The sequence below is a fragment of the Schistocerca americana genome, chromosome 11, assembly GCF_021461395.2.
Source record: "Schistocerca americana isolate TAMUIC-IGC-003095 chromosome 11, iqSchAmer2.1, whole genome shotgun sequence".
NCBI lineage: Eukaryota > Metazoa > Arthropoda > Insecta > Orthoptera > Acrididae > Schistocerca > Schistocerca americana.
The window spans coordinates 182,196,201-182,208,652 of record NC_060129.1 but is presented as its reverse complement, the minus strand read 5'-3'; the positions used below and the strand labels follow the sequence as shown (position 1 = coordinate 182,208,652).

Here is a 12,452-nt window from a genome sequence, read left to right as displayed (position 1 = left end):
TACATCAATAGAGCAATTAATATCTTTTTGTGACCAATTGATGCATTTAACAACAAAAAATTTGTTTCTCATGTTTCATCTTTATGAGGGCTGATGATTGTCAAGGTGATGTGTTTTGTAAGAATGGACCCATATTTCTTCACCCCTCATTCAGCCTGCTAGTTGGCAGAAAACCATCCTTGGATCCCGTACTGTGAATACTTTCGTTTCTGGCATGAAAACTGTGGACCTTTCCACAACATTGAAAATAGTTGTCTAAATTGCAAGCTCCGTTACTGTTGCCCAGGAGGTCTTTAAATGATTCCAGCCCACTATCAGAGATATATATATCACTCTTTGCCTTTACACATGTCTGCTTGTGTGTGTGTGTGTGTGTGTGTGTGTGTGTGTGTGTGTGTGTGTGTGTGTTAGTGTTTCTATCAACATACCAACACTTTCGTTTGGTAAGTTTTTAGATATATTTTTCCCACGTGGAATAAAAAATATCTGAAACAAATAAAGATAACCCCTGATAGCCACTTCTGAAAAGTATACTGACAACAAATTATGACTAGTGCTAACCTCCTCGCACTCATAATTATGCAAATTACTTCTGAATTATTTCATACAGATTTTAAAAAAATTTGGAAAAAAGCCAGCTTTCCAAAAAAATATATGTATAGTTTAGAATCTAGTAACTGGTCATTGTGTTGTGTTTTTCACTGAGAAATTGTACTATAATTGTAAAACTCCCTTATTCCAGATTGTAGCAAGAGGTTTTGACTATGATGTGACGTGCAATCCAAATAGCTAACCAGTCACTAACAGCTGCCTATATACTGGCAGAGCTTATTTTTGTTTTATATACAACATGGAATTTGGAGAAATTTGAATTTTTGATTCCAAATATTATGACTACATTATTCTTTTATTTTGTTTTTAAGTGTTTAGGGGTCCACTGGCAGAGTGTTACAGACTTTTGCACCAGAATATAAAACTCCACTCTTAATATTAGAGAATGAGGTATGGCCTGTACAAAAATTGTTCGTACTTGTAGTGTTGCGGTTGTGAATTGCTGAGTTGGTTCCAAGTTGTCTCTTATTATTAATCACAAAAATTTATTATCATGTAAGTGCAGGAGTTCTTAGGCCCCCGAAGAGGCTTTGGCAAGGTGTTTGGTTTCCTTATACGCAGAATATTCTTACTGCACACTTGTGTAAAATAAATAGTTGTTTGGTGTTAGCCGCAATGCCATAGGACAGAAGTGACCGAAAGTATGCGGAATATGCCAACAGTACTGTCTGCAGGTCAGCACAATGAGAGAGGTTTCTACTTCTCCATCTATACTTATAATGTTATTAAGCTAGTTTATATTTTACAAAGTACAAGCTAGCACATACACACTTCACAATTTTTGGCAGTGACAGCAGCTTTTCAGGGCACTTTCACGAACTAGCTCTGACTGACAAGTATCACAATATTTGTTTTGGTTAAATTGTTTTGATATAACACTACAGATTGTCTAAAGTATACTCAACCTGCCATGTCAATTCAGGATGAAAACTCGTAAATTCAGGATAGAACCTTGCCCTTTTGAGGATTGCCTCCATTGCCTGAGTCAGGAGTAACTGACTGTCAAAACTACTACTGTGGTGACACATAGCAGAGAGACAGCTTCTGATTGCTTGATAATTACATCGTGCTGTCGCAGATGTTGTCACTGTCCAGAGTGGTGGTTCCATCACTCCTGCCGTAGCATAAAAATTGCGACGCATGTTGCTGGCTCTTCTCTGCATCGAGAGCTTGCTTTTGTGCACCACTAAGATTACACCTGTTGTCAAGATTCGAGGTTGTCTCACACTTTCTTATTTCCATGGCCCCTTTAATTACAGAATCGAATTATGTGGGAGCCTGAACAATATTTTATGTTTGTTTGTGGGGCTCTGTTCAGTAACAGCAGATCTCTCCAGTTCTCAACTTTTAATGTGCCATTCAAGTTCTGCATGGCAGTCGGAAATGGTGCAAATGGACTGATTCATGTAATTCTATCCACACTTACAAGTGATGTTATAAATCCCAGGAATCGTGAGTCTGAGACTTCTTAGGAGGTCAAACAATAGATCTGATAGGTCATCTTCCCAGGACTCTGCCTGTTTTGCTGAATGTAGCACTGCAGAAGGGAAGGAATGCAACCAGTTGATCATCATATGATTGTTCAATATTTTCACGTTTCCTTTGCTTGGAGAATACTGACTTTATATCATGTGACTCATAGCCACTCTTTCTTAATGCTGGCTGCTAACTAGATGCCAACTTTTATACTTAGATGCTAATCTAAGTTCCATTGTGGAGATACTACCCGGGTGACAGCTAAGCATGAATTTTTTACACCTAAGAGTGGACACTGACACACAGGTATTAACAGATTGAATTCTAGCAGCCAAATGACTACTCAGTAAGGGGTGTATAAAAACAGGCATTTGAATAAGTAACAACATCAGTAATTTCATTTCACTTCATGATTATGTAAGATTCAAATTTACTTATGGGGTCAACCAATTGAGCCCAATGGTAGTTTTAATTTATTTTAGACTATTAGAAAAGTATTAAAGGTAGAAGTCAGTGTGTTTAACTTTAAAGCTTTTCTATTTGTGTGTTCTTATGTGGTGGATTCCTGGGTTGCATGTTAAATTCTCATGTTTGTAATTTCTCTAATTTACTCAATTTCATTATTAGTGGCTTATTCAGATAATGAAAGGTATCTTGTTCAGAAAAATTAGGACAGCAAAAGCGTAGCATCAGATGAAATTAAATGAACTTGAAGGCTCAAATAACGAAAGTACTCCTTATGTCAGCAAAATTTCAGGACAGGTTGTTTTTTTTGGGAGTTTGCAATGCTATAAAGGAACAAATGTTATATTACCTGCAGCCTTGAAATGACCTCGGCCGTGCAAACTCACTAGGTTGCACGGCTGTGCTTAGCAACTCATTGTTTGGTTTCTTGACACATCAATTACTGTGACATGATGGGTGCTTATGGTGAGCAAAGAGTGAACATTAAGTTCTGCGTTAAGCTCGGGAAAACCCGTAGTGAAACATGGACAATGATTAAGTGAGCATATGCAGGTGAGGCACTTTCAAGATGTCGTGTTTTCAAGAGGCACAAAAGGCTTCATGAAGGCAGAGATGAACGAGTACCAGGTAGAAGGATTGGTGGCGTGCGTAAACACGTTCAGAGCGCACAGGGACAGGTACAAAAGCACACGTGTTAACACATCTAGAGCATTTAAAGGATTAAGGAAGTCCGATCCCAATGTTGGATTTCTGCCGAGTATTAACTGGGAAAAAGCTACTTCTTCTTGGGAATAAGCTAATATTGGTAACAAGAAATGATAGTAAAGAATATCTATATTAAGAGGCCAGTGTCAAAATACCCAGGCTAGTGAACAGGGGTTGACAAGGGTTTCATGAACTCACACCACTTATTTCCCGTTTCTGAGCCAAAAATATCCATTTAGAATGGGAAGAGCTACCCCAAAATGTAACACCATACGACATAAGCGAATGAAAATAAGCGAAGTAGACTAATTTTCATGTCAAATGATCACTTCAGATACCGTTCGAATCGTAAAAATGGCAGCATTAAGTCTTCGAACAAGATCCTGAACGTGGTCTTTCCATGACAGTTTACTATTTATCTGAACACCCAGAAATTTGAACAGTTCAGTTTCACTAATCATATGCCCATTCTGTGAAATTAAAATGTCGGGTTTTGTTGAATTGCATGTTAGAAACTGTAAAAACTGAGTCTTACTGTGATTTATTGTTACTTTATGTTCTACAAGCCAGTAACTTAGGTCTTGAACTGCACTGTTTGAAACAGAGCCAATGTTGCTCACGATGTCCTTTACTACCGAGCTAATGTCATTATCAAACAGAAATATTTTGCAATTACCTGTAATACTATAGGGCATATCATTTAAATAAATAAGAAACTGATATCTGAGGCACCCCCCCCCCCCCCCCCCCCCCCCCAATTTAGTCGTATCCCACTCAGACCCCACATCAGGGCCATTCTCAACACTGTGAATAATGACCTTTTGCTGTCCGTTGTTAAAGTAAGAGGTGAACCAATTGTGAGCTACTCCCCGTATTCCGTAATGGTCCAACTTCTGGAGCAATTTTTTGTGGTTAACACAACCAAACGCCAGAGTTAAATAAAAAAAAATATACCTAGCATTCAAAACCTTTTGTTTAACCCATCCAGTACCTGACAGGAAAGAGACTATAGCATTTTCAGTTGTTAAATGACTTCTAATGCGGATGAGCCATGTGTGGCTCGTGTTCGTGCCATATCTCATTTGTCGTCCTGTTTTTACTGTACTACCACCTCGTTCTGTTAATTTCAATCACTGGTGTCACTGAGTTGCCGCCTTGCCTGCCCGTGAGCAGCAGCAGCGGCGCTTATCGATATAAGCCCTGGCGTATTATCTTTTCTGTCTGCTATTACTTCCCAGTTGTCGTGTGTTTGGAGTTAGTTCAGATCTGCCAGTGAGTTGGGAGGCACTAGCAGTGCGTTCTGACCTTGCAGTATTTGACTGGGAGGGGGGGGGGGGGAGGAGGAGGAGGAGGAGGAGGAGGAGGAGGAGGAGGAGGAGGAGGAGGAATCAGTCAGGATGCGGCTGCAGTGAGATCCGGACAGCCACGACTCGCCCGACAGTTGCCGATACATGTCACTTGAGTGCGGACCACCTCAATTGTTCGTCGGTTGGTCGTCTTGTCGGACGACGTGTATGTTGGCTGGCGATGCTTATGGGTTGTCTGCGTGTACCGACTCGTGATTCGTCATCGTTATTGCACAGTCGCTGCCATCAGTATTGTCTAGTCATTTGTGTAAGTGTTCATGAAACTGTGTGTAGCTTGTGATGTCAACTAATCAGTTATTTTAGTGCTGTCCCCGTGCTGATGTGTGACAGTTGGTCGGTTGGCGTGGAGCAGCGAGGAAATCTCTGCGGGGTGTTGTTTGGCCGGGCCCGCTGGCGGTCTCTACGCAACGTCGGAGTGTGTGGGGCCGTTCCCATTGCTACGAGGTCCGTGGCTCACCGACCCTGGACACGAAAGTTGAATTTGGATTTAATTTACCAGCAAGTCAAGACTGTTCTCATTGTGCCATTTGGTTCTCATTGTTGGCTGTTGGGACATTCCCGTGAGCAACAACATGTGTGTTAGAGTTTGCGAAAGTTTAGCCACCGTCCGGTGGAGTCTAACTCTATTTGGTTATTTGCAATTGAAGTGCACCAGCGGAATTTTCTGCCTTGTGACTGTTAACGTTCCGGTTACCTGCCCTGGCCGTTAACGCAAATTTAGGCATTGTCCTTTCCTCACCGTGTTGTCGCTGTCCGGCACGGTGTGTAGCTCGACAGCTTAATGTGTGCTCGGTTGTGGGCGTCCGTGCCTTTTACGTTTGCATTGAACTCCCGGTTGTGTGCTGGTCGAGTGGAGCGCAAGTTACCTTGTCGGTGGGTCCGTTGACTGTCAGTTGGTTGGGTTGTCGTCGGATCGAGAATGGTTGGGCCGACTGTCTGTCTCACCTAATTAGTATTTCAAGTGCTGGCCAATGCCTGAAACTTCTGAGCACCATTAGCTGCACTGCCTTTTCTTATTTTCTGTTGTGTGTATTTCTATGGCTCATAGCCGATGGTTTTCAATTAAAGGTGAATTGTTTTAGTGGTGTTTTAAGTTGTTGGCCTTCACCCGCTTTAAAATTAAAGTTCTTTGATTTTCAAGTGTTACATTTTTGGGCCTTCAGCCAAATTATAGAACTTACTTAATGTGAGGCCTTCTGCCTTCTAAATATTCTTTTTGGTGTCTGAATTTTAAGTTAATGGCTTTTAGCCTTCTTAAAAAAAAAAATTAAAGTTGTTGTGGCCTTAAGTTATAAGATAGTGTGGTGTATTCAGCCGATAACTAAGTTCAAGAATTTGTACTGTAATATTTGGTCAAATAAATAAAGTTCTATGTGTTGAAGTGTAATTGACAGCCACTCATTTTGGCCCCTTTGCACAATTCCAACTACCTGTCCTGTCCTTTGAGTTTAGCAGGGTGTCTCAGCGGAACTGTACATTTGATAGCAAATTATGTGATATAAAATGATCAATTAACCTTACATACACAGACTTTTCAATAACGTTAGCAAATACTGATGGCATAGAAATAGGTGTAAAATTGTATACATGATCCCTTTCTCCCTTTTTATAAAGTGGCTTTACTACTGATGCTTTAATCATTCAGGAAACTGATCTTTCCTAAAGGAAAAATTAAAAATATGGCTAAGTACAGGGCTGACATGTGCAGCAATGTACTTTAATATTCTGCTATGCACTCCATCATATCCATGAGAGTCCTTAGTCTCCAGTGATTTAATTTTTGAGTCAGTCTCGGAAAGGCATTTTCCAAGAGAGTTACATGATTCCCTTCAGAAACTAAATCTTTATTTAATTCACTAACAATGCTCAGAAAATGATTGTTAAATACTGTAAATATATATCTGATTCATCAGTAACAGAATATTTTTACTACGAACTGATTGTATATCGTCGACCTTATGCCGTTGATCACACTTCCTTCACAACTGACCCTGTGGTTTTAATTTTATCCTATGAATTAGCTATTCTATTTGGACACCAAATACTCTTTGCTGTCAAAATAATATTTTAAGCACTTTAAAATACTGTTTGTAATAGGCTTGATTGTGACTATTTCTAACATTTTGATATAATTCCCGCTTTCTTCTACAGGATATCCTTATCCCACTAGTCAGCCTCCCAGGCTACATTTTACTGCTAATATCCCATTTAGAATGTTCTAATGGACGGCAACTCTCAAAGAGCATGAGAAATGTGTTAAGGAAAGTATTAATATTTGTCATGTATATTATTGGCACTATAAACATCCTGCCACTCTTGTTCCTTGACAAGGTTTTTTTTTTAAAAAAAAAGAACCTTTCTGTTGCTGCTGGATTAACTTTCCTACATAGTTTGTAATTATATGTGACATTTGTTTGAGTACAAAAGCATTTTAGTGTTAAAATTTTGTATCATGGTCTGAACGGCCATTCACCCTTTTACTAACAGAATGCCCATTTAGTAATAAAGAATGAATAAAAATATTGTCTATGGCTGTGCTACTGTTCCCTTGGCCTCTAGTTGGAAAACAACACAGTCTGCATCAGATCATATGAATTAAGGAGTTCTACTGACATCCTTTTTCTTGCACTGTCATGTACAAAATTTATATTGAAGTCACCACATATAACTCATTTCTGGTACTTCCTACAAAGTGAACCAAGAACCCTGTCTAGCTTGAGCAGAAATGCTCTGAAGTCAGAGTTAGGGGACCTATAAACAACAACAATTAGAAGTTTGGTTTCACTAAATTCAACTGCTGCTGCAACAGCATTCCAATATCTTTTCAGTGCAGTGTCATGGAATGTCTGTGGACTCAAATGGAATACTGTTTGTTACATACATAGCCACTCCTCCACCCCGCAAGGAACTCCTTGAAAAACAGCCAGATAATCTGTATTCTGGTAAAGGAAGCCTCTGAATTATCAAATTATTTAAGTGGTGCTCCGACTTACCAACAATTTCGGAGTCAACGTCTATAAGCAGTTTATTAACTTTATCTCTAATACCTCTTATATTTTGATGAAACATACTAATTCCTTCTCCACTTAGGAACATGACGTCCTCTGAAGGTGAGCCCTTAGAGGGACTTCCTTTAAGCAGGTATACCTATCAGCTGACTTCAATCTAAAAAAGGCGCAGCTATAACACCAACTACTACAGGAATTTTTCCATGAGATATCCCCCTCCCCCGCACACACTACACTGTCACCTATAAGCTTTGCCAGCCTCCCTTTCCCATACCTATTGAGCTGCAGGCCATGCCTAGTGAAATCCGATCTACTGATGTACTGATGATGGACTCAACTGGCGCTGTGACCCATGTCCTCTGCCATCAATGCCTCCTCCAGCCTCATGATAACGTGCCTCACAGCCACATTAAGATGAGCCCAATCATGATACTGAAAAAGTTGCACAAATGCACATTAGTGTCACCAGTTCGAGTAGCTACTTTATCTGTTACCAAGTAGTTGGCCAGACATTCTGTTGTTGCCAACCCACAACTGTTGTATTCTCCTGACCTCTCTCCTTGTAATTTTGTCTTGTTTCCATGAGTGAAATGGTGACTACAAGGAAATTTACATCAAGATATCGCAGACATGCAACGGGCTGTGATAAATGAGTTTAGAAGCATCAAAGTTGAAAATTTCCCTGTTTGCTTCTAAGACCTCTAGAAACACCGGCAACTGTGTGTACATAGCCAAGGGGACTACTTTGATTGGAGCTAGGATCATTACCTGGTTTTCTATTTTTTAAGGAACCTGACTTGGAGCTTTTCTGACAGAGGGAGTGTTTTCAGATGGGTGGAAACTTTAGTCAAAAATAATTTATTAGTTAATGAATTTTCACAGAAACTAAACTGATTATTAAAAGGAGTGAAATTGGGCCTATCTAATGAGCTGGGTGCTTTTTGAATAAATTGTAGCTTTCACAATTTTACTAACAAGTGGCATTGGGACAAGTTCAATCACAGATTTATCATAAAAATATTTTATGAAAACTAATTATGTCACTGGAATAAGCAGCAAACAGACAACCCAGTCAACTATAAATTGTAATAGGTTTCAGCATCTATAGGAATTTTGATGCAATTTTGGAATTAGCCAAATGAATATGTTGCTATGAAACCTGATGTCATATTACAATCTTTAATTATTATAGATCTTCCATTTGTGGTAGCAAATATGAAGAGCTGCATTTAAATGATTCCAGCAATCAAATTTTGGGCTTTATATATGAATCATAAAATACAGAGGGGTCCAGGAAAATGTAGACACTCTTTGATAGCCAGTATTCATGAAACAGAATTACATATCATTACAATTCTTGCATGGGAGAAAGGTTATTTCGTGTGTTCAAATTGACCCCAAATTAACAGCCACACAATATCAATGCCATTGAAGTGTTGCCGAACTACGGCTGTCAGTGTTGCTGGCGTGATAGCTGCACAGTACACCCAATGGTTTCTAGAAGCTCATTTGGTGTAGCTGACTTCTGTTGATAAACTTCATTTTTCGAGGTCTGTCATAGGTAGAAGTCAAGAGGTGTAATATCTGGAGACGGTAGTGAGTACTCGACAGCTCCTTTTTGACCGCTCCATCATCGAGGTAGGCTCTGACATATCTGTGGTGGTGAGGCAGAGCGCCATTTTGTTGTAGGTAAAATCTCTCATTTCCAAACACCTCTCTGATGGCAGGTAAAGTCAGTGTTTGCAGCATATGAAGACACACCTCATTTGTTACAGTACCATCAAAGAAGCGTGGGCCATTCAATGACAGACCACACCTCACATTAACTCCCGGTAGATTAACATGTTTGTCCACATGAATGTGAGGATTTTCAGGAGCCCAGTATACACAGTTGTGGCAGTTTACATTACTGTTCAGTTTTAATTGCGCCTGATCAGATCAGATAACCATCCCTGCAAACTTTCATCCTCACGAAGCGTGCCTTCAAACCACTTGCAGTACTCCGTCCTTCAATCCCTGTCGTCGTCATTCATAAGCAGCGATCTCGGAATGTACACTTCCCAGTTTGGCGGCCGTCGGAAATGGTTGTACGCTTGAATGGCTTACCCCGCTTTCATGTGCACCCTGCTTCACAGATTTTTGAGGTGGCTTATTAAAATGTTGCCAAACAGCAGTGCTGGAATCTTAACTTGTTGATGTTTTTGGTCGGCCAGACCTTTCCTTACCCACATCCTGCGCGGTACCATCAGCTTCACATTTATCCCGAATATGATAAATTATAATAGAAGGAAACATTCCACGTGGGAAAAATTATATATAAAAACAAAGATGAGGTGACTTACCGAACGAAAGCGCTGGCAGGTCGATAGACACACAAACATACACACAAAATTCAAGCTTTCGCAACAAACTATTGCCTCATCAGGAAAGAGGGAAGGAGGGGGGAAGACGAAAGGAAGTGGGTTTTAAGGGAGAGGGTAAGGAGTCATTCCAATCCCGGGAGCGGAAAGACTTACCTTAGGGGGAAAAAAAGGACAGGTATACACTCGCACACACGCATGGGAGCGGAAAGACTTACCTTAGGGGGAAAAAAGGACAGGTATACACTCGCACGATAGTCCCAGTATATGTATTTTGTTTGTCAAATAAATTGTGACTAAGAAATTAGTATTTGAAATGTTAAACAAGATCCAAAGATTATCATTTAGCTTACCGAGGTTTTCTAAAGATAGTTGCAGTTTCTGTTGAACTGCAGCTCTCCTTTTCTTTGGCCTCGGAGATAGTGATGGTGATGGTGGTGATGATGATAACGAGGAATCCATGCTCTTTTCGGGTATGTAATCATCTGATGAACCCGAACTAAGCACTTTGAAATCATTACAATCTTCTTCAGTTAACTCTTGCAGTCGTTTCACTTCGGAACAGTTTTGTATTGCAAACGAGATTTCACCATTCTTTTCTTCTGCTTCTGTAATTTCTACAATACGGTATACAAACAATGAATGGGAATCAAACCAATCAAACTAACGGTCTGTATCTCCGTGGATGATTATCTCATAGATAAATTTAATAGTAATTCATGTAGGCCCACTTCCTTTCGTCTTCCCCCCTCCTTCCCTCTTTCCTGATGAGGCAACAGTTTGTTGCGAAAGCTTGAATTTTGTGTGTATGTTTGTGTTTGTTTGTGTGAATATGATAAATTGTTGCACATGTTGTGCCTGGGTTCTGTGCACATTCTGCCAGTGTTGTTGTACCTCCAACATGTTTTCATACTTCCACTACCACTTCAGTACGGCCTTGCATTGCTCGAATGACGATCTTTACTTCATTCGGTGCTGCACTATCATCTGCTGGAAAACACTTGCCAAAATCTGTTGAGAAAATAATATACTTTGCCACCATGCAAAATAGCAACACTATGTCATTTTGTTCCAAAGATATTAACTATCAGAGAGTGTCTACATTTTTCTGGACCCCTCTGTACAATTCAGGATTATATAGCACCTTTGGAATCATCAAAGTAGTGCTATTTTGTAAACATATCTTATGTGTGAAGAAATGGAATTTTGTTATCAGTTTAGGCTAGGGTCAGCGAGTGTCACTAGCGGTCGATTAACTTTGCTCTAATAATCGATGGTCGGCTATGAAATTGTAGTACACTATGCAGAATATTTTCTCCTCAGTATCTGAAAATTTGTACAATCTGCTAGGGCAATTTGTTTTCAGGGTTGAGGAGTCTGGATCGAAAACGAGACATCCCTCCGGGGAGGCGGGCACCGGCAGTGACAAGGCAGAGGAGGAATGTGGTGACCGCTCGAGGCAGGTGGAGGTGGCCGGCCTCGTCGCAGCCATGCGGAGTGCTGTGTTGAGGTGAGTGGGGGCGAGGCAGCCGTGGCTACTGCCACTGTATTCTGCCTGCGTTGACTCTCGACTGTCACGAGTGGGCACTTTTATTTACACACCAGCCATGGGATCGCATGAGCTGTGACTGAGGTTCTGACGAGCAATGAGTGCAGACTTTAGTAATGATTGAAGAAAAATTCACAGTCTCTGTTTACGACAGAAGCGTACGATAATTTCTCGACACTACTGATTACAGGGAATAGGAAACAAGTCGTACAAACATTTTGAAATGTCATTGTTTTAGTTGCTCCTGTAAATAAATGTCTACAAACATATCAAACTGTATTTAGAAGGCAGTACTCAGAGCATTTCTACTTTATCCTTGCTGTCTCAGTTTCTTTCAGAGTATCAGATATAGCCGTTTTCACTGTTGAAATAATTTTCACTAACCCTTTGGGCACGTCTGCATCAGTTAGCCGCAAGATTTAGTTTTCTGTTAGTGTCACAGATAGAGTTATAGTTGGAGGCATGTCCAAATACATATTTGTCATTCATTACAGCTGTCACCACTTACTACATTTGCGCAATTCACGCTAAAAGCAATTTGGTCGCTATTGTTTGGAAAGTGGATATTGTGTTTACAGTGTGTTTGCTGCTATGCACCTTGTAATGTAAGTACTTTCTATACTTACGTTTTTCTCACTTCCCAAGGCAATCTTTCTATTATTTTAGTATGTAATGAATATTTGAATTGAATCAAAGTTCCCATATGCAACTTGTGTTACTTTTTAAAATCTTTGATATTGTCTTGCAACAATATCTTACTGTTCTAAACATTTGTATCATTTGGTCTCATAAAAGTATGGAAATGGGGGAAAAAGAAGACATTTCACAGGCACTCTCAAATTTTATGTCCTAAAGACTATGAGACAATATTACAGAAATTGTCAGAAGAATTATCAGATCATATGAATCA

General features: G+C 40.0%; 1 protein-coding gene across 3 annotated transcripts in view; it reads left to right on the top strand.

Annotated features, from left to right (window-relative positions):
* The window catches only part of LOC124553811, a 98,808-nt gene that overhangs the window by 36,920 nt on the left and 49,436 nt on the right, over nucleotides 1-12,452 (top strand). For all 3 annotated transcript variants that reach the window (XM_047127794.1, XM_047127795.1, XM_047127793.1), the window contains exon 5: nucleotides 11,360-11,503. In XM_047127794.1, the coding sequence (XP_046983750.1) occupies nucleotides 11,360-11,503 (144 nt within the window). The remainder of the gene's footprint in view (nucleotides 1-11,359; nucleotides 11,504-12,452) is intronic.